At 36.8% G+C, this 24,943-nt stretch overlaps 1 protein-coding gene across 6 annotated transcripts in view; it reads right to left on the bottom strand.

Moving 5' to 3' along the window:
- BABAM2 (BRISC and BRCA1 A complex member 2) overlaps nucleotides 1-24,943 on the bottom strand; it is a 387,982-nt gene that overhangs the window by 234,797 nt on the left and 128,242 nt on the right. For all 6 annotated transcript variants that reach the window (XM_074341828.1, XM_045511781.2, XM_045511778.2 and 3 more), the window contains one exon: nucleotides 14,857-15,051. In XM_074341828.1, coding sequence (XP_074197929.1) covers nucleotides 14,857-15,051 — 195 coding nt within the window. The remainder of the gene's footprint in view (nucleotides 1-14,856; nucleotides 15,052-24,943) is intronic.

Genomic DNA, 24,943 nt, shown 5'->3' with positions numbered 1-24,943 from the left:
GTTATTTTAAATTCTGAGAGGGCTAACATACCCTGTGAAGTGTGATTCTATGGACCTAAGTACAAGTTTCATTTATCCAGCTGCCATGACTATAATCAAAATCCTGATTTTGTGCCCTTCCTTGGATATTTATTCATTTCAATAAATGGCAACTCTACTCCTTCATTCTCTCAGGCCAAAAAACCTCAGAATCATCCCTGACTCCTATTTTTCTCTAGCTTCCACAATCAAAGCAGCAGCAAATCCTGCTGACTCTGCTGTCAATTTACATCCTCAGTCCAACCACTTCTCACCACCTCCACAACCACCTGATCTGAGCCATTATTATCTCCGGCCTGGATAACAGCCACCACCCTCCCTGCTTCAGTCCTTGCTCACTTGCAGTTTACTGCCATCACTGCAGGCAGAGCGATCCTTTCAACCCACTAGTCAGATTATGTTCCTCCTTTGCTCAAAACTCTCAAACGGTAAGGATGTAGCTCCTTCACAGAGTAGTCTGCAAGGTAGCAACTGACGTTTTGAAAGAGGTGAGGGAGCAAACCATGTGAAACGTACGGGAAAACTTTCCAGGCAAAGACGGCAAGTGTAAAGAGGCTTGGTGCAGGAGCACACCTAGATGTCCAAGAACCAGCAAGAAGGTCACTGGCACAAACAGACACTAACACTGATCTGAGGTCACCCAGGAACTCTCCTCCCCATAGTGTGAGCCATTTCTAAACTCCTGAGGGATGCGCAACAATCATTCATAAAACGGGTGAACCCTCCAATGGCTACTGCATCTCGGTGGGATATTTGCTAAGTCAGTCCTGGGGATGTTAAGGCAGGTTTTTAAAAAGTAACATAGGATTGGAAGAGGCTGAGGAAGGGAGGTGGCTGGACAGATAATAAATCAAATTCAGTTCATTTCTTCATTTTCAATTTATAGAGGTAAACCCTGTACCAATCAATACACAGCCATTTCTACCTACTAGTCTGAAAATGTCAATCTGTAGGTTAAAATGGCAGTCTCAAAACTTTTAGTTTGTTAGACTCAGGGTTCTTAAATATACTTTTGAAAACAATAACAAAGGGAGTAAAATGTGGGATTTAAAAAAATTAAAAGAACTCTTGTACATATAAGGTAATCGAAAATTAATGACATATTTAGCACTTGTACTCATTTGAACTGCTAGTTATTTTAGTCCATGCACTGCATTTTAGCTCTTTTGCCCTATTTTAGTTTGTACAATGTATTTTTATTCTACTGGCTATTTTAGACCAACATTCTTTCAAAAATGCTCAGACGATCCCTACTTTATCCCTTCCTAAAATGTTGATCCTAGAACTAATATAAATTTATGTTTGTTGGCAGCAAATTGTTTTATACAAGTAAATTCATAATAAAAGAAATGTTGATCTCAGGAGTAATATAAATTTGTGTTTATCAGCAACAGGCTGATTTACAACTAAATTCATAACAAAAAAAAAACCTCAAGACTGAAAAGAATTTGGTCTCCTGGAAACTATAAAAGTGCTTTATGATCTCCAACTTTCAAACCCTATTATACATTTTTTATTTTGCCATTGAGAAAATAAGGAAAACTTCATACTCGTTGGAACTAAGACTCAAGAACCCAGCTTTCAGTTCTGCCACTGTGAGCTGATCTTTCTTGTGTGTGAAACTGAGTAAATGACGATTTAAAACATATCTTAATGTAAAATTTGAACCATAAATATCATATGAGGAGCAAAACACACGTGAAAAAAATACTTCTCACATTCTACTTCAGACAGCGACTCTTCCTGTATATTTGCATTTGAAGCTCCAACAGTTACTCAAGCCATTTACGGCCACTCTGTTGTAACGGCTGAAACGTCAAAGATTGCTTCCATAGTAATCTTTCCTGTAAGCTGAAAATGAAACATTTAGATGCAGCCAAGTGAACAGAATCATTTGATCTCTTTTTTTTTTTTTGTCAATCCTTGGTCAAACCTTCTGGATAGACGGAGATTATCTGACCTAGAACTGTTAAAATGTCAACTGTTCTGCCAACTGCCTTAGTGGCAATTTTCCAGCATTAGCAATAAATACATGCAGCCTTCCTTTTTTCAAGTTATAGTACATTGGCAAGTAACAAACTAATAAGACTGAGTTTTGGCAATCAACTAGGCTTAAGCTCTTCTTCTGGTAAGAGCAGCTGTGTCAGAGTTCTCTTCTCCTTTTAGAAGAGACAGATATCTTGTGCAGAATAGATTCCAAACCCGGGTTGCCCTGCAAAGAGAAATTTTACATCCTTTCTTGGAGACTGTTCGCTGTCAACAAACAGTCACCTGAAATTGACTGCTCTTAATAGCTAAAAGCTAAGATATACTCAAGAGTGTCTGTAACTTTAGAGCCAGGTGACAGCCCAGCCTGGTAAAGATGATTCTTTCAATGGTCTCTGACAACAAATAGCCTAAACCTGGAGATTATTCCTTGTTAAATGCACTACTGTATGTGAAAAGGAAAGCCAAAGTTGGTCTAATTAGAGCATCTCATACTTCACAAAAACGTTTTCTAAGATATATTATTTAATTATTCCCAAACCCTCTTCAGTAGATATAATTCATTTATACCTATTTTAATGGAAGTACTGAGGATTGAACCCAGTACCTCGTGCATGTTAAGCACATGCTCTACCATTGAGCTATACGGTCCCATTATACCTATTTTAGAAATGAGAAACGATATACAGAAAAGAAATACAAATGACTCTTAAACATGAAAAAATGCTTAATCTCATTCATATCAAAAGAAATACAAATTAAAACTAAATTGAACATCATTTTTCACCAGATTGACAGAAATCTATCAGCACTTTAAAGATATCACTGCACTGTCTTCTCACCTCCATTGTTTTTGATGAAAAGTTACCAGTGACACAATTTTCAGCTACATATAAAGTGTTACCTTCGTGGTCACTTAAGATTTTCTCTTTATGTTTGGTTTTTAGTATTTTCACTATGACGTGCCTTGTTTTTTCCTTGCATTTGTCTTAGTTGGGATTCTTGAATTGAGATTATTGAGATTCTTGAATCTGTAAATATAGTTCTTTCATCATATTTGGAAATATCTGGGCATTATTTAATCTAGTATTTTCCTGCTTTCTTTTTCTCCCCTCGTCTCCTTCTAGGGCTTCACCTTCGCATATTAGATATTTTGACCTTGTCCCATACATAAGCTTTGTTTTCCCTCCTAAGTATCAACCCCCATCCAGTATCTGCCTGCTTTTGATTACTCTCCAGAGCCCTGAGGCACATGGCTTTATATCTGTGGATGGGTTGGTCCAACAGGAGCAACCTGGCCATTATGCAAAGTGGAACCGAACAGAAATTTGCAAATATATTAATATACGATTGGCAATGCTATAGAGAAACAATCACTCTCATCTATCATTGCTGGGTTAATAAATTGGTATAAACTTTATGAGAGCATTCTGGTGATAAAATATAAATACATGGTGGGAGGAGGGTATAGTTCAGTGGCAGAGCATGTGTTTACCATGCACGAGGTCCTGGGTTCAATCTCCAATACCTCCATAAAATAAATAAATAAATAAGTAAACTTAATTATCTCCCCCTACCAAAAAAATAAAAAAATAAAACCTATGTGACTACTAACCTAGATAGCTAATTTTAAAAAAATTATAAAAAAAAAAAGCTTTGATCCAGCAATTCCACTTCTAGTTACTTATATTATAGACATACTTGAACACATGCAATGTGACATATACAAGACTATTTATTACAGTATTGTTCGTAACAGAGAAAGATTTAAAGCAACTTTAATGCCCAGCAATAGAATTCAGATTAAATAAACCATGGTTCAATTATACAATGTAATAATATACAATTATTTTAAAAAGGAATGTTTATATGGAAAAAAATCTCTGTGCTACATTAAGTCAAAAGTAAGGTATAAAACAGAGTATATATGTTACCATTTGCATAAAAAAGGGAATATATATATATATTTGTATTTGCTTATATGTGCATAAGAAACTGAAAGCTACACTAGAAAAAGTTATACCAGTGCTTCCTTGGTGTGAGAGAAGGAAAGGAAGGTGGTTTGATTTGGGTGGGAGGGACAAGACAATGATGGAGGGAGACGTCTCACTAAATATATTTTAATACATTTTGATTTTTGAATAATATGAACATATTACCCACTCAAAAAAAGTTTAAGGGATTTGAAAATTAAAAGTGTGTATAATGAGATATTTGTAATTCATGTATTTGACAAACACTACTGAGCACCTGCGGTGCCAAGACCCAGGCTGGGTAATGGAAATCTTAAGACCAACAAAATACAATCTGTCTTCATGGAGCTTAAAGTATGTCTTGACTAGACAAAGTATTACAATTACAATGCTTTGAGAAAGAGATTTACAGGATGCTTTGGAGGTTACTGAGTTAGGACTCAGCATCAGGTGACAGAATTCTAATTCAAACTCACTTGAGCAAATAAAAGACAATTTATTAAAAAGAAATGAGGTATCTTAGGGAATCTAAGATTAAAAAAGCAGCCCAGCCTCAGTTCAAAGTCCTCTACTGCCCCCAGAATTTTTTCTCGGTTTCTTATCTCTGCTATCTCTGTGGTTCCTGTTACTGTCACCTTCTCTCTATTTACCACTTTTTGATTGTTTTGACTAGATGCTATGAGGGAAAAAAAGCTCCCAGATTTACATGTTACAGACCAGCTACTCATAACAGGACCAATCTTACTCTTTCAGAACTAACTCCAAACTCCCAGGCAAGAATTCTGTTTGGCTGATGTGCCTCCTGATTGAATCAACATGGTTCCCACAGTTTTTATGGTGAAAAAGTTAGTGTCACCATAAATTCATTGAAAATAACTGAAAAACTAGGAAACTGTTTGGGGGAGGCGGGGTTGAGTTATTTGTGTATTTCCCAAAGGCCATAAAAAAGTCTGAGGGGCTTTCTTACCAAACACTTCAAATGCAAGATTCTTCATCTTTATCCTTTTACTATATGAAGAGAAAGCTTTAAAAACTGGACTCAGCTGGTCCTTGAAAGATACTTGTAGATTCTCTTCATGTGGAGGAAATTGCAAGGGGTCTTCCCAACATCTAAATGCCATCAAAAATGGGGCAAAGCACCCAAGACTTCAGAACAAACAAGTGGCTTCCCAAATACAATTTGGTGGCTCAATTCCAGCCCTTCCTCATATGCTGCCCTGCAAGGTGCAGGCAGAGGAAACAGAAAGGGTTTCTTTGTGTTTTACAGGCTTCTGTAAAACCACATCTTTTCCACTTGATGTGTCCTGCTACTCAAGAAACCAAATTTTCTACTGATACTTGTATTATTTAAAAAATAATAATAAAGGTCCTTTTAAATGTCAGTAAGATTGAGACAGCTATCATGTCCACTTTAAATGTCTTGAGGTATGAAGTAATCTGGGTCCACTCATTCATACACACACACACACACACACACACTACTTTTAGTGAATAAAGTAAAAACTTAAGATATAAACTACAGGGAGCAAGATCCTAAGTACTCCTACTGACATACAGGTCAAAATTCAATATAACAAATTCCAGTACACACACAATAAAAATGTGAGAGCCCTTGTCATGGATTCAGTTATTTTAAATAATGTTCAACTTCTAACAGTTCTATGTGGTTAAAAACAAAAACAAACAAACAAATAAATCTGTACAGTTCTAAGAAGTGACTGTAACAGATTTGACTATCATGCTACATACACTCTTTCCAGAGGAGCAACTACAAGTTACAGCTCAAATGCCACTGGGGCATGACTCCCAAGTAGCATAAATTAAACGGGGAGCATGAGAGGCCCCTGTATCCCTGCTACATACAGGGGACTGGCTTCATCCGAACACCACTCCATCCTCGTGGCCAGTGGTTAGAAAGCCATCCACTTCCAGACCCTCCAGATATCCTGGCCCCTCTTCTGAGAGCACTCTGGCCCTCCTCTCCCGCCCTTCTAGACCAGTGGTATCCAAGAGAAAGATAACGCAATACACAAGGGTGAGCCGTGTATACATATGCGATTTGAGATTATTTAACATTTTCTAATGGCCACATTTCAAAAGGTAAGGAGAAACGGGTGAAGTTAATTTTAATAATATATCCTACTATGTCCAAAATATTATCATTTCCACATATAATCAACATAAAAAATTATTAATGAGATCATTTTTTGTACCAGTTCTTTGAGCTCTGCTGTGTATTTTACATTTGCATACATCTCGGTTCAGGCTAGCCACATTTCAAGTGCTCAAGAGCCACATATTTAAGACCAGGGGCTCCTGTGTTGGGCAGCACAGTTCAAGATATTTTTCCATTACCATTAATTCCTACGTTAAGTTAGATACTTCCCGTCACAAACACCTGAAGACCTACCTCAGCTGCCAAAGGCCATGAACCTAGGACACTCCTGACAGGATGGCTGGGAAATGACACCTGGTTAGTGGGAAGGATCAAGGGACCCCATTGTCTCTTGCAGCTAATATGCTTTTCCCTTCTTCCTCCAAACATTGTCTAAACCTACTGTCTTTACTTTGTCTTCACCACTTCCCTTCCTGATACCCTGAAATCTGTTCCCCCATCCTCCGGGGTCCATCAAAACTACTCCTGGAAAGATAAGCAATGTTTTCCTTCTTTAAAAAGTACCTTTCCCTTTCCCCTTGCTTTCCATACTTTATCTGCAGGTTGGTAATAGCAACTTCTGCTGGCCCACACAGGGTACTTTATGATCAACAGCATTCTCAGATGTAATACAGGAACAAGCACTGAACTAGAATTTATTGAGCACCTACTATAATGTTACTTCAAATATATAGAAAAGAAGGCTAATATAATAATAGTGCTTTGTATCACACAACTTCACATTTGCTTCATTCTGTTTGCCTCCCACCCACATGGAACCTAATTTAATCTTCATGTCAAGGTTGGGGTGACAGAGTCGTTATCTCCAGGAAAATGACACATGGAAAAGCTTTAGTCACATACACACAAAACTTAATGACAGAATTAGAATCCAAAGCTCCTGCCTCCCAGATCCCTCTCTCTACAACACACTTCTAGACGGCCTTAGCCCTAGAAGACCTCACACTTTAACACGGCTATAAAATAATCAAGCAGGGAGGCCACTACATACCGAGGTAGACCTAATGCCTTGGTAGCAGACTTAAGCAAACCAAACCCTTAGCCAGAATCAATCCTTATAAATGCCTCAAGTTTAAGAAAAACAGCCAATCACAAATAGCGAGCTAGTCTTTCCCAAATAATGCAGCCATTTAAGCTATAGCCAATCACATAATTTTCCTGTTTGCTTCCAAGTCTTCTAAAAACCTTGGCCCTAACTCTGATCAGTAGAAAGCACCTAACCACCTTGCATCAACGTTCACTCGAATAAACTCTTAGAAATTCTAATATGTCTCAGTTTATCTTTTAACACTGCTTATCCACTTTCCCTTCAGATGTAATAGCACAGCGAGATGCGATGACAGGGGCATTAGGCATTAACTTAAGTGAGGAGCTACCATGAAATGGTTCCTTTCTTTTCTGCACAGGAATTTCAGATGTTGCCAGAGTTTAATTTATAAGTCATAAATTCTTAAAATCTTGCTGGGATTTGGGGTCAAATACAACAACAAAAAAAGGATAACTGCTTCACATTCTCCATTATATATCACTAGTTTAAAAATACCCACAAAGGGGAAAAATTGGTTGCTAAAAAAATGTTTTATCTCACAGATCACCTATTGGTGATCTTTAATATGTAAAATATGGGAAAAGATGTGGTTTTAAACATCTCAAAACATTCATTTCATAGCAGAAAAGAAAAAATGCCTTTGATCAAAACATTGGGTATGATGAGCTAATTTTGAGTTCTGGGAATGAAAACAAAAGCCAAAGAAAAATTCACAAATTTGCTTACTGGGCTTTGTTGCTATTAAACAAACACTGGTTCTTTAGATACAACAGATAAATGCAGGAAACACTGACAAGACAGGTGATACGTACAATAGGGACCTTAGGCTTTACCCACTGAGAAAACTTACAATGTACCTTTATTTGATACACTGTTATCAGAACAGTATATATAATTTTAATACCTGTAAGCTTACATTGTGGCATTCATCAAAATTAAAGTTCCAATCTTAAAAATAACTCTGCTCAAAGAGGTAGCAGGAGAGAGATCTTTGTGGTGATCTTGACTGCTGTGGTGATTACAGGAAGTTACTCATGTGATAAGGTGGCATGTACATACATTGTACCCATGTCAATTTCTTGGCTATGTAAAATATAACCAGTGGGGGAAACTGGGTGAAGGGTATGTAAGACCTCTCCACACTGTTTTGCAACTTCTTATGAATCTATAATGATTTAATATACCCTTAAAAAATAACATGCACCCAAGTATTGTTCATTCTGAACAGGTAAGCTTGCATCCCAAGGTATCATCTGTTTTCTCCTCATTAAAAAAAAAATGGGTGTTTATTAAAAATTATAAAACCACCACAGACTAGGAATGCAATGCTCAAAACTCCTACCTACTCATTAAAGGAGACGGGCAAAGCAGTAAGAGAATCAATTTCATGAAAAAGACAAAGGCAAAGAATTAATAGAGTTTGGCAGGGGGGTAGTGGGGGTTAACGTTTACTTTCAAGTGTTTACTTGCTGAAACTCTAACTGGAAGTCAAGGAGAAAAAAGAAGAGTGCCTGCGGTGGGTTGGAGGAAGAACTATATTTCAAATTAGCATGCTTGTCAGAAGCTGACAGGAGTTCAGAGACCTCTCCCTCTTTTATTATGTTTTTAAATTTTTTCCATTTGCCAGCTGACAGTAAAATGGAAGAGGCATCTCAGGTTTTTAAGAGCCTCATACTTTTAGACCAGAAATGGAAGATTAAGAATGTAAACACTCATGGCAGAAAGAAAACTTCAGTGATGACAAAGGTGAAAACAAGAAGTCACCATCCTACAGAGAACAAACTAGTGGTTACCAGTGGGGAGAGGGAAGGGGGGCAATCTAGGGGTAAGGGACTAAGAAGCATAAACTATTAGGTATAAAATAAGCTCGAATATACTGTACAACATGGGGAATATAGTAAATATTTTATAACTATAAATGGAACATAACCTTTAAAAATTGTGAATCACTGTATTATACACCTATATCAAATTGTATATCAACTATACTTCAATTAAAAAAAAGAAATCTGATGCAAAAAAAAAGTCACCATTCTCTCAAATGAATACAGGATTTTGTAATCTAAGGATATTCAATGGTTATGCTCTCTTGGATTTATTACAGAAAATATTTATCAGATGGACTAGTACGATCAGGAGAATCAAAACACATGGATTAACATTTAGCCCAGGAAGAACATATTGAGTCTTACAATGTTTTATTTGGAGAGTATATTAATTTCCACATTTCAATTTATTTCATATATCAATTTATTTCACATAAAAATGTCCTTTTGCTAGAATACTCCAATATGACATAATGGATGTGATTTTTTGATTGGTAAACCAGTCATATGTATGCTTACAATTCTTGTTCCCCATGTATGCTATGTCTCTAAGTTTTTCTCCAACCATATAACCTACTGACCTCCTCTACCTCTAATGCTATCTATGTCCACCTTTCTTTAGGGCCTATGTCAGTTCTGGTTCATTAGTGAAGGCTTTCTTCAGTCACTCCATTCCTCAGTGATTGAGTCTTCTTCTGAATTTATGTACAGGCTATACATTGCACATGAGATTTAATCTATCCAGCACTGCTATATCATTTCTTACAAATATGTTTGAGTCTTCTCAACTGGATTTTAACACCTTCAAAAGCAAAAGCTGACTGCTTTTTTTATCTAGCAAAATCTAGCATTGTGGACTTTCCGTAAATGTGTATCAGTCCTATCCTGGCCTATCTTATGAGTCTGGCACAGCATCCCAGTGCATGTAAATATAAAAATAATTTTAAATATTGATTCTGTAGTAAACTGAAAAGCACAATTTTCAATAACCTAATAGAACAATGAACAAAATAGGGTCAAAGGAGAAGCTGTGACAGTCCACAAGACACCTAAGGGCCGACAAGAGGTATATCTTTTCGGCATAGCTCCTCCATACATTCAAACAACTAAGAAAGGAGCACATAGTTAGCAGACTACTAAGGAAGAAGGACTGAATGCTTTATTGAAAGTGAGATCATCTAAGTCAATGATATTCACTTCCCTTAAAAGGGTAAAATATATTTGCCATGACTGTTTGTTAGTTACCCAACTGTTATTCTAACTGACTACTGCATTCTTATTTAAATGTCTACAAATCATCCACTTAAAGACCTGCATGTAATTTCTTCTAAAAATCTCCAGAATGTTTTTACTTTCTACAGTCCTCTAGGATCTTTTTGCTCCTCCATAACTTCTCAGAGATAATATCTCTGCAGCATATCTGCCAGCTTTTAAAATGTCCTCAAAGAGTCTCCCCTAGAGCTTTCAGAAGGAATGCAGCCTCGCCAACACTTTGATTTTAGACCAAGGGGACCCATTTCAGACTTCTGACCACCAGAACTATAATACATTTGTGTTGTTTTAAGCCACCAAGTCTGTGGTAATTTTTTACAGCAGCAATAGGAAACTAATACAGTACCTGACTCAAAAAATCTTGGCTCAAAATCAAACTCCTTTCTTTCTGTTAGGGTCCTGTGTTTCTCAACCAGATTCTTGGTATGGATTTGTATTCCATTAGCAAGCCATCCTTTTAACACATTCCTGAACCAGCACGCCAAGCTCAAATGTGCTTCACTCTTCAAGACTCATCTTTATACCCTGTTTCTGGACCAGGAACTAACTCATATGCCTATATTTTACTTCTAGAATCTCAGCTCCCACTTCTACTGGGTCCTCCCGGGGGCTGATCTGCTGTCAGCTTACCCTCTTAATTGTTCACCTTACCTTGTTATGGAGATTCTCAGTTTCTTTACTTCCCTAAGTCCATAACCACTGCCCTAATGTTTACAAATTACTCAATGGTAAATCAAAATAAACTGGGGTAAATATAGCAGTAGTAGACTTTATAAGTAAAGAATGGAGAGTCATGAACATTAAATAGGAAGTTTTAAATATACTCTAAATTCAAACTATCTAGCTACTTTAAATACATTTAAACTGCTACACCCAGAATAACTGTAAGTCAAGTAACAACTAGGCCAATGAACATAATTTCAAAAATTCTTAGTTCAGAAACAGTACCATAAAACTGGATACATTTAAATTCAGCCTTAATATTAAAAGGGGGAATTGGATGGGAATGAAAAGCCTTAAAACTAAAGATCAATTAGTTTGACAGTGATTCTTGTCTTTAAATGAGTCTATCAGCACTAAAGATAACACAGGTTGACCAAGAAGAAATCATGCCAAATTAACCGAACACCTTTTTTGAGGACTAAGTTGATTATTTAATAAGTTGATTATTTAATAAGAGAAATACTGGAGCTAGAGGATAAACTAAGTCCAACAAGTCCAACTTGTCCAACTCACTATCCATGTGAACAGATTAAAGTTTCAAAATAATAGTTTCAAACCTGGAACTTCTGCTGTAAAACAGTAAGCCATTATGGAAAACAGCATAGAGATTCTTCAAAAAATTAAAAATAGAATCAGCAATATGATCCAGCAATCCTACTTTAGGGGTATGTTCAAAAGCATTCAAAGCAGGATTTTTGTATATACCCATGTGCAGTCAGCATTAGTCACAATAGCCAAGAGGTGTAAGCAATGCAAATGTCCACTGATGGATGAATGGATAAACAAAACATGGTATAAATGTACAACAGATACTAGGCAGCCTTAAAAAGGGAAGAAATCCAGTCACATGCAACAACATGGATCAACTTCAAAGACATTATGCTAAGCAAAATAAACCAGTCACAAAAGGACAAATGCTGTAGGATTCTATTTACATGAGGTATCTAAAGGACCCAAAATCATAGAATCAGAAACTGAAAAGGTAGTTGCCAAGGGCTGGAGGGAAGAGAAATTAGTATTTAAATTGACATAGGGTTTCAGTTTTACACGATGGGAAGGTTCTAGAGATCTACTGCACAACAATGTGGATGTACTCAACACTACTAAACTGTATGCTTAGAATGGTTAAGATGGTAAATTTAATTTTATGTGTCTTTTACCACAATAAAATAAACAAAATAAATTTACAAAATAACCAAAAAAAAAAAAACCTTGAACTGAACAAACAAGATGATTTGTAACAAGAATAAATTTTAATCCTACTGATTCAAAGCAATAAATCATGTATAAGACCTTGGGAAAAATGTACTCTAAGAAAGAGCTGAAGAACAAAAAGGGAGAGGCATATTTAACCTAAGAAAATAAATACTAAGTGAAATTTAAAAGAACTAATACAGAGAAGGGAACCTAAACTTTTTCTGTGCTGAAATAAACTAGAGTTTGTTCATTCATTCATTCAACAAATGTTTACGGACTGTAAACAATATGGTAGGCACTGTTGTAGGTGTTTATAATATACTAGTGAACAGAAAAAAAGATCCCTGCCTTCATGGAATTTTACATTCCTGTGGGGAGAGACAAACAAACAATAAATATAACAAGTAAGCGTGGTAGGTTGCTTCCAACTGGCTTGCAATGATCCCTGGTATTCACACTCTTACGTAATTCCCCCTCAGTGTGTAGACTAGATTTAAGAAACAGAATACAGCAAAAGTGATGAGATATCATTTCAGAGATTAGGTAATAAATCTGTGATTTCTGTCTTGCTCACACATCTTACTCACTCCTGCCTGCTTGCTCTGGTGAAGCCAGCTGCCATCTTATAAGCTGCCCTGTGGAGCGGCCCTAGAAGAGGCAAGGAACTGAGGGCAGCCTCCAGCCAACAGCCAGAACTGAAATGAGACCCCTAGGTCAACAGCCCACAACAGTGCCAACAATCACAGGAATGAACTTAAAATGGGTCCATCTCCAGTTAAGTCTTAAGATGACTGCAGCCCTGGCCAGTACCTTGACTGCAGTCTATGAGAGACCCTGAAACAGAGGGTCTACCCAGATCCCCAACAAACCAAAACTATGATAATAAACATTATTTATTTAAGTCCCTAAATTTTGGAATGATTATTTTATGCAGCAACATATAACTAATACAATTAGTTAATTATATGGTTTGTTATAAATAGATGCCAAAAAAAAAAAAAAAAGTAGAACAGGATAAAGACAGGGGGAATTGCAAGTTACAATTTTAAAAGGGAATGTTACGAAGACCTGCATGTGAATGTATATTTATAGCAGCATTGTTCGTAACAATCAAAAAGTAAAAACAGCCCACATGTCCATCAATTGGTGAATGGATAAACAAATTGTGATATGCCCATCCAGTGGAATATTACTCAGTCATAAAAAGAAATGAAGTACTGATACATGCTAAACGTGGATGAACCTCAAACCACTGACAGTGTGAAAAGTGAAAGGATCCAATCATAAAAGACAACATGTTGTGTGATTCCACCACAGGCAGACCTCGTTTTCCTGGGCTTCACTTTATTGCCCTTTGAAGATACTATATTCTTTACAAATTGGTGGTCTGTGGCAATCCTGCATTGTTAGATGATGGATAGCATTTTTTGGCAATAAAGTATTTTTAATTAAGGTATGTACATTGTTTTTTAGATATAATGTTATTGCACACTTAACAGACTACAGTATAATGTAAACATAACTTTTATATGAACTGGGAAACCGAAAAATTCATGTAACTCGCTTTACTACATTATTTGGGTGTTTTTTTGCAATGGTTGGGAACTGAACCCACAATATTTCCCAGGTATTGCCTGTATATGAAATGTTCAGAAAAGGAAATCTACACAGACAGAAATCAGTTTAGTGGTTGCCTGGGGTTGGAGGTGGGAACAGGATTAACTCTAATTGAGGGATCTTACTGGGGTGATGGAACCATTCTAAAACTGGACTGATGGTGGTTGCTCAAGTTGGCAAATTTATTTTAAAAAATCATTAAATTTTACACTTAAAACAAGTGAACTTATGGTATCAAAATTATACCTAGAAAGTTGTTTTTAAAAATTGGGGGTGTTAATGCAGGCATTGCTTGAGAACAGAACACGACTGAAAACTCTGAGCAGGCAGGGTGTCAGCCTTGTGAATATCAGGGGAAACAGGCCAGACAACAGGAAAGCCATGCAAAGACCCTGGGGCAGGAGCACATCTGCTGCATCTGCAGTGCAGCAAGAGTGCTAGGGTGGCTGGAGCTGATTATTTTTAGACAGGAAAGTAGGAGATGGAGAGAGAGAGAAGGAAGGACAGATGGAGGAAGGTGAAGACGGGGATCACATAGAGCTTTTTTACATCACGGGAAGGACTGCAGCTTTTACTAAGAGAGAAAAAGAAAGGTATATGAAAGTTTTGGGCAGAGGAGTGACAGGCTCTGGCTTGCATTTTTAAAGGACCACACGATGTAAAGAAACTATAAAAGGTTCCGTATAACTAGCTACATCCAGAGTTACTGACCTCTCATCTGACTGGGATACTATATATTTGCCCATAATTTAGAGTTTGAAGAGACCCTCATGAAAGGTATCACCTGGGAAGCTTATAAAATTTGGAGTCTCACATCCCTAGCCCCAGATGTTCAGAAGTCAGGGGCTGGGGATGTGAGACTGACAAAGTACAGAGACAATCTGAATCATGTTTATCTAAGGAAATGGCCAGGGTTTATTATAAATAAACATCTGAATTGATTATTTTATACTATTACAGATAAAGTGACTCTTTTTCCCCATTCTCGAAAAACCTTACCCAGTTGTTTTTTTTCCCAGCATAAATTTCCATGTTCTCTCCATACTGCGGCTCTTCCAGTAATGTCTGGTATTCAAACATGAGGCGGGAGCTCTCACGGAGGCGGCTGCATTGAAACTGGTGATATTGTTGCACAAGCTCCTTCACCACAAGTAAGAGACATTCAGGATTTGATGGGTTCCAGGAGGCAAGGTTCTGTAGAAGCCAAAAATAAAAGACTAGTAACAAATGAATTTTCGTCCAAGTCCAGTATCACATTAGCACATCAACACAGAGGGAAAAAAGCGATGAAAATCTAGGAGAAACAGACTACTCTTAACTAACAATAAACTCAGAGCTGAAGTTAGAAGGGTCTTTTGAGCTTGGTGATTTCTCCTGCCTTCTAAAAATTCGTGCAGAAAATCAAGGAGGAATTCCGTTGTGAGTAGGCAGAAACAGTGAAGTGTAAAGGAGGGTAGTAATAAAACAAGAAACTTAGAAGACCATAATGTTAGTCCTGGAAGATTTAATTTGTTTCTTATTCTTTTATAATTTTAATTTTTTTCCATTTGCACCTAAAATCAGCATTAAATGCTAATATCATTCAAATGAGATCCACAGACCATCGGCATCCGTAATATCAGATATAAATAAATGCTCTGTAAACATCAGAGCCCCACAGAAATATATGCATAATGGTGGTGGTTCAGCCTGAAAAAGATACAAATAGATTAGAGATGAGGGAAAATACCATTAAGAAAATGCAAAGTTCAGAGAAAAAGAGGAAGGAAATATGTGATAGCTTATGACCAGGAAAGGAGCTGGGAACAGGGGAAGATCTGGTAAGTATAAAGAGATTTTCAAGCTCACATTCATTCAACAAATACATATCAAGTACTTATTATGTATCAACCACTGTTGGAGGCAGTGACAAGAACAAGCCAAGTCCTTGCTCAAGGAGCTTACATTTCAGTGTGCCAAAGTAAATAATAAATAGTAATAAATACTGAGAAAAATACAGCGTGCATCCCTGAAACCTGGTGAAGGAAGGGCTTCAAGAGAAAGAAGCGATCAGTTGTGTCAAATGGTGTTGATGAGTTAAGATGAGACCTCGGAATGGACTGCAGGGTCTGTTAACACACAGGTCAGCAGTGTCCTCAGCAAGCGCTATCTCGTTGAAGTAAAAGCTTGACTATGGAGGTTTTAAGAGAGAACGGGTAGAAAGAAATTGCTGACAGATAGTGCAGACAATTCAAACTGGTAACTAGGGGGAAAGTGGGGTCAAGAGAGTTTTTCTCAGATGTCTACAGCCTGGAGGAAGATCCCATAGAGAGGGGAAGACATGCTGACATAAAAGGGGGAGAAGGGAATACCATGGGAGAGAATAAGGAATAGGTAGGTAGGAATGGGATCTCCAAGAGGGTTGGCCTTGGAAATAAGCACAGAGAGTCCATCCACAGAAACAAGAGAAAAGGCCATCCGAGGAGTAGGAATGCAGGCACGCAGTCCCATGTGGTGGCAGGAGCTTGTGGTCATTCTCTCCTGAGAGCTTGTATTTTCTCCTTGAAATAGGTCATCAGCTGAGAGTAAGGAAGGTGGGGGCGGGGGGGCACATATTGGAAGTTGGAGAAGAAAATGTGAAATAGTCATTTAGAGCAATGAACAATAAATGGACTGGGGAAATGGAGGAGGGATTCCAGATAGCACTAAAAGCCCCACTGAACTTGGATCTTTGAGACCAATTTGCATAAATTCCCTTGCCTGGGTGCGATGCAATGTGGGAATGGGAAGAATGTGGATTTAACAAAGGTAGGGATTTTGCCAGGTAAATACAAAAGGAAGAGGGGCAAGTGATCTCAGAGAGTTTGCAAAAGAATGATTATAATTATGGACCACGGACTTTCAGCCAGGAAAAAGCAAAGTAAATTCATAAGGCAAGTGAGAATTAGTGAAAAGGTGGTAGGACTAATGGTCCTGGTGACCTGGAAGAATTGTTAGAGTTTAGATACTAAAAAGAACGAATCAGAAAGACAAGAGGCATCCTCAGAGAATGGGATGTTTGCAGCTGAGATGATGGAGGTGATGGGTAACTGGTCTGACAAGGTCTGGCTGACAGTGTGCCCAGTTGGGGAAGGGGGAAGACGAGGTCACTGGAGGAAAGTAAGTCTGGGACTGGGAGGCCAGCGTGTTGGAAGGCGCATTTATATGAATATGGAATCATGACAAGAGCAATACTACTGAGAAAGTAACAATAAGCCATGTGCTAAAATCTTCAAAGAATGTCTCTGGATGACAAGGAGGGAGTGGTGGGGCCTACTGTCTGCTGGCCTGAGTTCTAAAGCTGGGGATGGGGGTTAGGGAACAGGGAAAGACAGTCTCCTTGACAGGAGCACTGAAGAGCAGGAACACCAACCACACCTCCAAGTACAGTGATGTGAGAGGTAGGGGAGAGAGATTAGTTCCAATTTATTTGAGAACATGGAGGGAAAGACAGAATCCAAGGGCAGAGGGTCTGAATATTCATCTTCAGAGTAGTGGTCATCAATCTTCATAATGGAATACCTAGAAATACTAATGCTTGGGCTCTACCTGCCCCCCACCTCCAGATTCTGATTTAACTGGGTTAATCTGGGGTGTGTCTTGGGTATTGAGGTGTGTTGTTTTGTTTTCTAATTAAAGCTCCCCAGGTGATTCTAACGCACAGCGAAGGTTGAGAACCACTGTCTTTGAGAAAAAAAGGGTAGAGAAGAAGTAAAGGAACTTCACTGATAACAGCCCACGTTAATACTTAAAAACACCATCTCTAGAAATCTACAAACTTAGCATCCATAAGGAAAACACCACATTACAAATGTTCAACAGCTGAGAATTATACAGCTTGCTGAGTCCTATATAAGTTCTAAGAACTTTTCATATATTCAGGTTAATCCTTATGACAACCTTATAAGTTTTATTATTATACCATTTTATAGATGAAGAAACAGAGGTCAAAAAGTAGTTCTGTATCTTGTCTAAGCTCACAGATGTTAAACAATAAAGCTGGGTTTCAAACTTAAGTAATGTGGCTCCAAGTCTGATTAAGCACTACAGCAGAGGTTCTTACACATTTGGTCTTAGGAACCTTTTACACTATCTTAAAAAGTATTAAAGACCCAAAGAACTTCTATATACATGAATTATATGGGTTAAATTTACTATATTAAAAATCAAAACAGAAATTTTTAAAATATTTAATTTTAAAATAACAGCCCTACTACATGTTAAAATAAAAAGATTTTTAATGAAATAATTGTATTTTCCCCCCAAATCATGAGAAGCATGGCACTGCTTCATATTCTTGTGAAGTCTCTTTAATGTCTGGTTTAATTAAAGAGCTGGATTCTCATATGTGCTTTTACATTCAATGTTATAACATGTTTTGGCTGAAGTATATGAAGAAAATCCAGCCTCATTCAAATTTGTTCTTTGAAGAGAGAGGACTATTTTAATAGCCTTTTCAAATAATTCTGGATATTCTTCTTTGATACTCCACCAAAACTCCACAAGTGGCAGTTTCTTAAAGGTTAGTTGCAACGTGGAATCTGAAACTATATCAGTAAATATTTTACACTCTTACTCTAAATTCCATTTGTCTATCCTGCACTCTAAATGGATCTTTGACTCATCTATGACTGTACCATCATGCACTGGTCATAGAAGATACTGATTCACTGAGTTATGCAGATGTTCCAAATGTTGACACATTTCATTTATATAATATCAGAAAATCACATTCATTAATATTATGACCAATCTCACCAGAAGAGTCTTCTATCAAAAGAAAATAAGCAAAAGGTAAAGAAAGGCATCCTTCAAAAGGATGGTAATTACTTTGCTCCACTGCGTGGGATGACTTAGGGAGTCAATGACAATGGGGATATCACTAAATGCTCTTTTATTTACAGGAAAGATAGGTCTTAAGGGATATCCAAATAAAGACTTGATAAACACAGTTAAAAATAAGAGCTCCAGCAATCATATAGTAAATGAAAGAGGGCCCTTGCTACAAAGTGATTTGATAAGAAGAGTACAAAATCCTCACTGACAAACCTCTGGACCTCAAGAGCCTAAAAATTCCTTTTGAACTACTCAAGATCACATTTAAAGTACCAACAGGATGTAACAACACAGTATAGAACTTAAAATGATCATTATGTAGCTTGCTATGCATTTCCTTCCGAGATCATCATTAAACACTGATAAAGAGGAAAAATACACAATCTCCCATTTCCTGGCCATGTATTCAAGTCCTCATTCCAGTACAAAAAGAAAAGGCCTCAATTTAAACTTTTTAAATTCCATTATTTCTCTTTAGCCATTGGCAAGTTACAAGCCTATATCCACACAATTTTTTTTAATTATGAAAGCATTTAAGCTGGCAAATATCTTACCAACTTGAATTCATTTCAAATGATTCAACCTAATTGTTAAATGTATAGTAAAGACATGCCAAACAGTCCTTTTCCATTAAACACAACTTCCAAATACATGGAAATGCATTTGACCTCTTCAGCCAGTCAATGCACACTTCACTGGGAAATGACTTAGCTGAAAAACATTCCCATCAAGGGAAGCAGAGACATGCTCGATATGAAAAAATTCCTCTACTGCTGCTGCATGACCACTTTTACATATTAAGTAATTCGTGCTTTGAACTACTTTGCCTGGAAGGGGAGAACACAGAAAATGTACAAGATTTTGGTCACTTCCTAAGACTAAAGCATATTTTAAAAACAGATCTAACAATGCAGGACATTGGGGCTTTCCTCTCTCAAGTAGAAGATAGAAAAAAATGCCCATAGCTTCTTCAAGGAAAGAGTGAGGCAGCATAAATTAACAGGGCTCTTTACGAAAAAGAGAAAAATAAGTTTCTCTCTCTATGCACAAAGTTCTTATTCTACTTATTTTTGCTAACACATGGAAGAAGAGGTCTGAAATGAGGATGGTCAAGAGAGTAGGCATAGGACACATAATATACTAACACAGAAAAGAGTCATGAAAAATGCACTAGGAAAATGTGATAAAATGCAATAAAAGAAAATAGACAAAAGCAAAAGAATTAACTACTATTATGAAACTTTATTCATTCTCACTAAAAACCTATGAAGCACTTCAGGGAAGGTATTACTCCAGTGTTTTTTAAAGACTGGTTAACCAGAGAGGTTGAATAACCCTAAAGATACTCAAGCGTCAACAACTGACAGTGTAGACTGTAAACTTGCCAATTCTCCCCCATTCAGGTCACTGAAATCACAGTTTCTAACCAAAGAGCGGGCCTCTGCCTCATGGTAGTCACAACCTGTCCCACGTCCAGATCCCCCACTTGGGCTCTCTGGCCAGGCTCCCTGACCTGAGGGACGCTCCTGCTCATGTGGCCCTCAACCTTCCCACATTTCTCTCAAATACACTCCAACTCCCAAATCACTGGCCCCGCAGACTTGAAAAAGTCCAACCTTTCTGCAGCTCCTAATGTGAGCTTCTTTATTCGAGAAACAGTGAAGGTTTTTTCAGATGACGAGCTCACTTCACCCCCAATTTATGTCTCACTCATTCAAAGCAAGGCTTCTCAGCCATACTGAAGCAAATTCATTCACAAGGACACCAATGAAAGAAGAAAGTTGGGAAACAATGTACTAGGTTCAGATCTTTTGGCAGATGAAGGACAGAAATAAGCCAATGGGACCATCACTGTCTAATAATGAAGGGAAAAAAATCTTGTAAGGGAAAAATTTTTTCTTTTAAAAAATAAAGCTTATAATAAAAATTGTCAATTAATAAAAGGATGAAGTACAGGAATAAATTAGAAATATTTCTTTAAAAAATCTAAAACTTCTTATGACAAAGTTTTGCATTACTCTAACATGGTATATAACATACAATACTGTACTATAAATTTAAAGTTGCTAAGAGAGTAAATCTTAAAAGTTCTCATCACAAGAAAAAGAAATCTGTAACTATGCATGGTGATGGAAGTTAACTTTATTGTGGTATTCATTTTGCAATACATACACATATCAAATCAAAATGCTGTTTGCCTAAAATTAACACAATGCTATATCAGCATTATATCTCAATAAAAAGTTAGAAAACAATAAATGAAAAGTATGTTACCTTATTAGTAAGGAAAAAAAAAGTGATTTTCCTGATTTCTTCTTTTTCATAAAGTCTCACTGAAATAATACTATACACATGGTAAAAGAAGTAACATTTTTTCAATAGCATGAAAGAGTATAAAGAATAAAGTAAGTCTCCCTTCCAACCCTCAGTATCAGGTCCCCACTAGTCTCCAAGAAGACTACTCATATCCCCCAAGGAGTCATGCTGGGACCCTGTAGGGCACCAATGTTTGGCCCTTCTTAGGTATTCCCACAGATGACCACTGGCTTTGCTCACTCTGCGCTTCCTCCTCTACTCTTTGAAGCTCTGTACCTTGCTTCCTTCCCATGGTTCAACTAGCCCCCTTGGATCAGGTCTTAGTTTGAACTTACTAGCCTGATTTTCACTCCAAGACAGGGCCTCAGTCCCACAAATTGTTTCTTGTTCCCACAGACACACTGATTTGGCCTGCCTCTCACCAAGCATTGCCCACAAGAGAAGAAAATCAAGCAATAATTCTGAGAAACAAAGTTTACATCTTAAATTAGACAATCTCTATGAACTTCTCTCTTAGGACTGCATTTGCTGCATCCCATAGATTTTGCGTGGTTCTCTTTTCATTGTCATTTGTCTCAAGATATTTTTAAATTTCCTCTTTGATTTCATCATTGATCCATTGATTTTTTTTTTTAGTAGCATGTTGCTAATGCTAGTGAGGACATAGTTTAACAGACACTTTTACAGATGAGAGCTTGGTAACAGCAGTGTGTGTATACATATATACACATTTATCAAGAGTCTTAAAAATGTTCATTCTCAATACCTCAATACCCTTAGAAATCCAGAAATCCTATTTCCAGAAATCTATCTAAGAAAACAACAAAAATAAGGGGAAAAATCTTCATAGGCAAAAATGTATATATTCATTTACAATGTCATGAAACTATAAATAACCTAAAAGAAGCCTGATAACAAGAAACAGTTGAAAAACTGTTATAGTCATTCAAAGGAATAATATGCAGCCAATACATTCACAAATAGTCTGCTACAGCATAGAAAATACTTCTGTTAAAATATTAAATAAAGACAAAATAAAGTATATATATAATGATCACAACTTTTGATTACCCCTATGAGATTATCTCATCCCCTTCAACCCTCCACAGCAAAAACCATCTATGTACAGAATAACTACTAGAAGAAATGTTAACAACTAATGTCTATAGTTGGGAGCTGTTAAGAAGAGTTCTTCTTTTCCCTTCTTCCTAATTTTCTACATTTTCCAAATTTTCTGAGTATATGTCTATACATATGTATGTATATGCATGTATGTGCACATGTATAACAAATGTACATACTTTCATAATGGAAAAAGATAAATCTTTTAAAATAAAATAGCAGACTTCAGATATTTCATTCCAAACTTCAAAGTTTAAGAAATTCCACTTGCCATCTATATATTTTAGGAGGTCAGCCTTCAATTATCTCTTCTGATCAACTAAAAGTGAGCCAGCTTCATAGCCTTCTGGAGAATAAATCTTGCATCATTTAACCCTAAATAAATATGCTTCAAGTAACCTTAAACTTACTGTTTTTTAAGTTCCAAGCCTCACTGAACATTTCCAGAAAGCTAATGCAATATGCTATAATGTAATGGCTATGGTTGCAGGAATTTATTACACGTCTCTCAAACAAAACTCTTTTGTATTACACTCCTTGAATAGAAAGTTGTAGGAACTGACCAATGGCATCTTACATTTCTACCAGAACTATAACTGGACAGTATGAAATTTTTATATGTCACTTTATCAGGAAAATACAAAAGATAACAAAAATAAATCTTCTATTTGACCTGTTTTTAAGAAGACTAAGTATTATTGGAAATGAATGTCTACACTATACATTAGGACAGGGTTAAGTATTTATAGCTACTCTAATATATCATCTGAAACAATTTAAATGAAATTTTTTAAACATTTATTCATACTTTCTTAAAATATACCAACTTGTTAGCTTCTTCAAGTAGAGTTAACATAAATTTGGGAGTGGATGAGAGGAAAGTTGAATTAAAAGAAATTAACTTTGCAACTCCTCAGGGCAAGTCTATTCCCTCTTCCATAAAACTACCCTTCATCTATTTACAGTCATGTGGTAAACAAAAAAGACAACACAGAACTCCTAATCATATCTCTTATAGTTATAGTTAACTTGCAGTTAATGCTTTTGGATTTTATATTTGAGAAGCGTCAACTATTAAGAACAAAATAGGGTGTGTGAAAGGAGAGAATATCATAGTTGTATTCTGCTCTAGTACAATTTGCAGAGTACTCACAGAAATAAATATTGGTAAGGGAAAAATTTAATTAAGGTAGTTCTATAATCCTCAGTGGCTTTATTTTCAAATATTCTAATAATTCTCTTCATTCTTGTAAGCAGAGATTTGAGAATGTTGCCACATTCTTTGAAGTTGTTGTTAATTATAGTCTTGAAAACTCAGTGGGTTCTTGAAAGCACAGAAGCTAATTAGAAAGAGAAGCAAATCTGTGACATCCAAATGAGTAGCTAAGAAGATAACCAATATAAGGCCACTTTTGGGACTAATATGGATGGGCTAGTAAAAGTATTCTTAGAAGTACAGTTAAGTTAAATCCTCACACCTACTTAAGAACTATGTCTGACAAGTAAATAGAATGTATTCTGATAAAATGTACCAATTTGCAGCCTGTGTTCAGTGGCTACTGCTGGAGCCAGGAGTAATCTGAGTAGGAGGCACTCCAACCTCTTAACCTGCTTTAACCAGAACACCTGCCATTCTGTTTTTGTTTAGTTTGGGTTAGGTTTGGGTTTTGTTGAAGTTTTACCCAAGATGTCATTTGAAAAAACTTTTTATTTTTTAGAAAAATGGATCTAGTCTAGTAAGTGGTGAATACTTCAGTGAAATCTTATGCTTCTTTTATCCTTCCTATTTGTGACCATCTTCATCTTAATATTGGAAGCCCTCCTGGGAGGAATCCAGAATTATAAAATGGCCTGGAGAATCCTGAAGATGTGCTAAAGAAAAACACTTTCTCTAGTTTTTAGGACTTTAGCCCCAAGTCACCAAATTAGGCTATGTATATAGCTCGTGCTTGGAGTAAAAGGGATTTATCTCCTTATATCATCCAGATCTTGACAATAAGCAAAGTGGAACTGCCATCTTCCCCCCAAAAAATCTAGTCTGGGGACAGCCATGGCAGCTTCTGGCTGTGGTCCTGTCCCTGCCTTCTCTAGAGCTCTCCAAGGTTCTGACCTGCCTGTCAATCAACAACCAAGTTCCCTGGATTTTTTTTTAAACTTTTTTGTGACCTAGGATTTTCTAAAAGGTCTTTGCAGAAAAAATACAGCAGTCCATTCTTGGCTTACAATCAATAAAATCTTCTGGTTACTAGTGGTAATGTGATACTAAGTCTATGTCAGAACATGACAATTGTATACCATTGAGAAGGAATAAGTAATGTGTTGGGCAAAATACACGAATAACTTAGTTGCCGAGAAATCACTTTCCCACATGATTTTGTGATAGAACCAACAGGCTCATAATAGAGAAAAAGCAAAATAAGGAATCCTAAATCTGAACTTTTAAAAATGCCATTCAGTAGGCAGTCTCACCAACAGTTGCTAGGTAAGCAAAAGTTTCAATTAACAGAGGAGTTCTGGGGCATCTTCAAATATCTACCAAGAGATGACCTACTGGTGCATGACACCAGAATTTCTCTTCCACCCTAGTTTTGTGCTAGGGTAACAGAATCATTGGAGCTGGCATACTTATTAACTTTCTTCCACAGGCAAGCATGTTTTTAATCTAAAATATACAAAAAGTATCTCAAAATTATAGCTTTAGCTCCATTTAGAGAACTCGAAAAATTGTAATATTCCTTTTCTTGCCCATCAGAAGTTGCTGTACAGATGATCTTTCAGCTCCTCGTAAAAAAAG

The sequence above is a fragment of the Camelus bactrianus genome, chromosome 15 (assembly GCF_048773025.1).
Source record: "Camelus bactrianus isolate YW-2024 breed Bactrian camel chromosome 15, ASM4877302v1, whole genome shotgun sequence".
In the NCBI taxonomy this organism is placed as follows: Eukaryota; Metazoa; Chordata; class Mammalia; order Artiodactyla; family Camelidae; genus Camelus; species Camelus bactrianus.
This window is presented reverse-complemented; position numbering and strand designations above follow the sequence as displayed.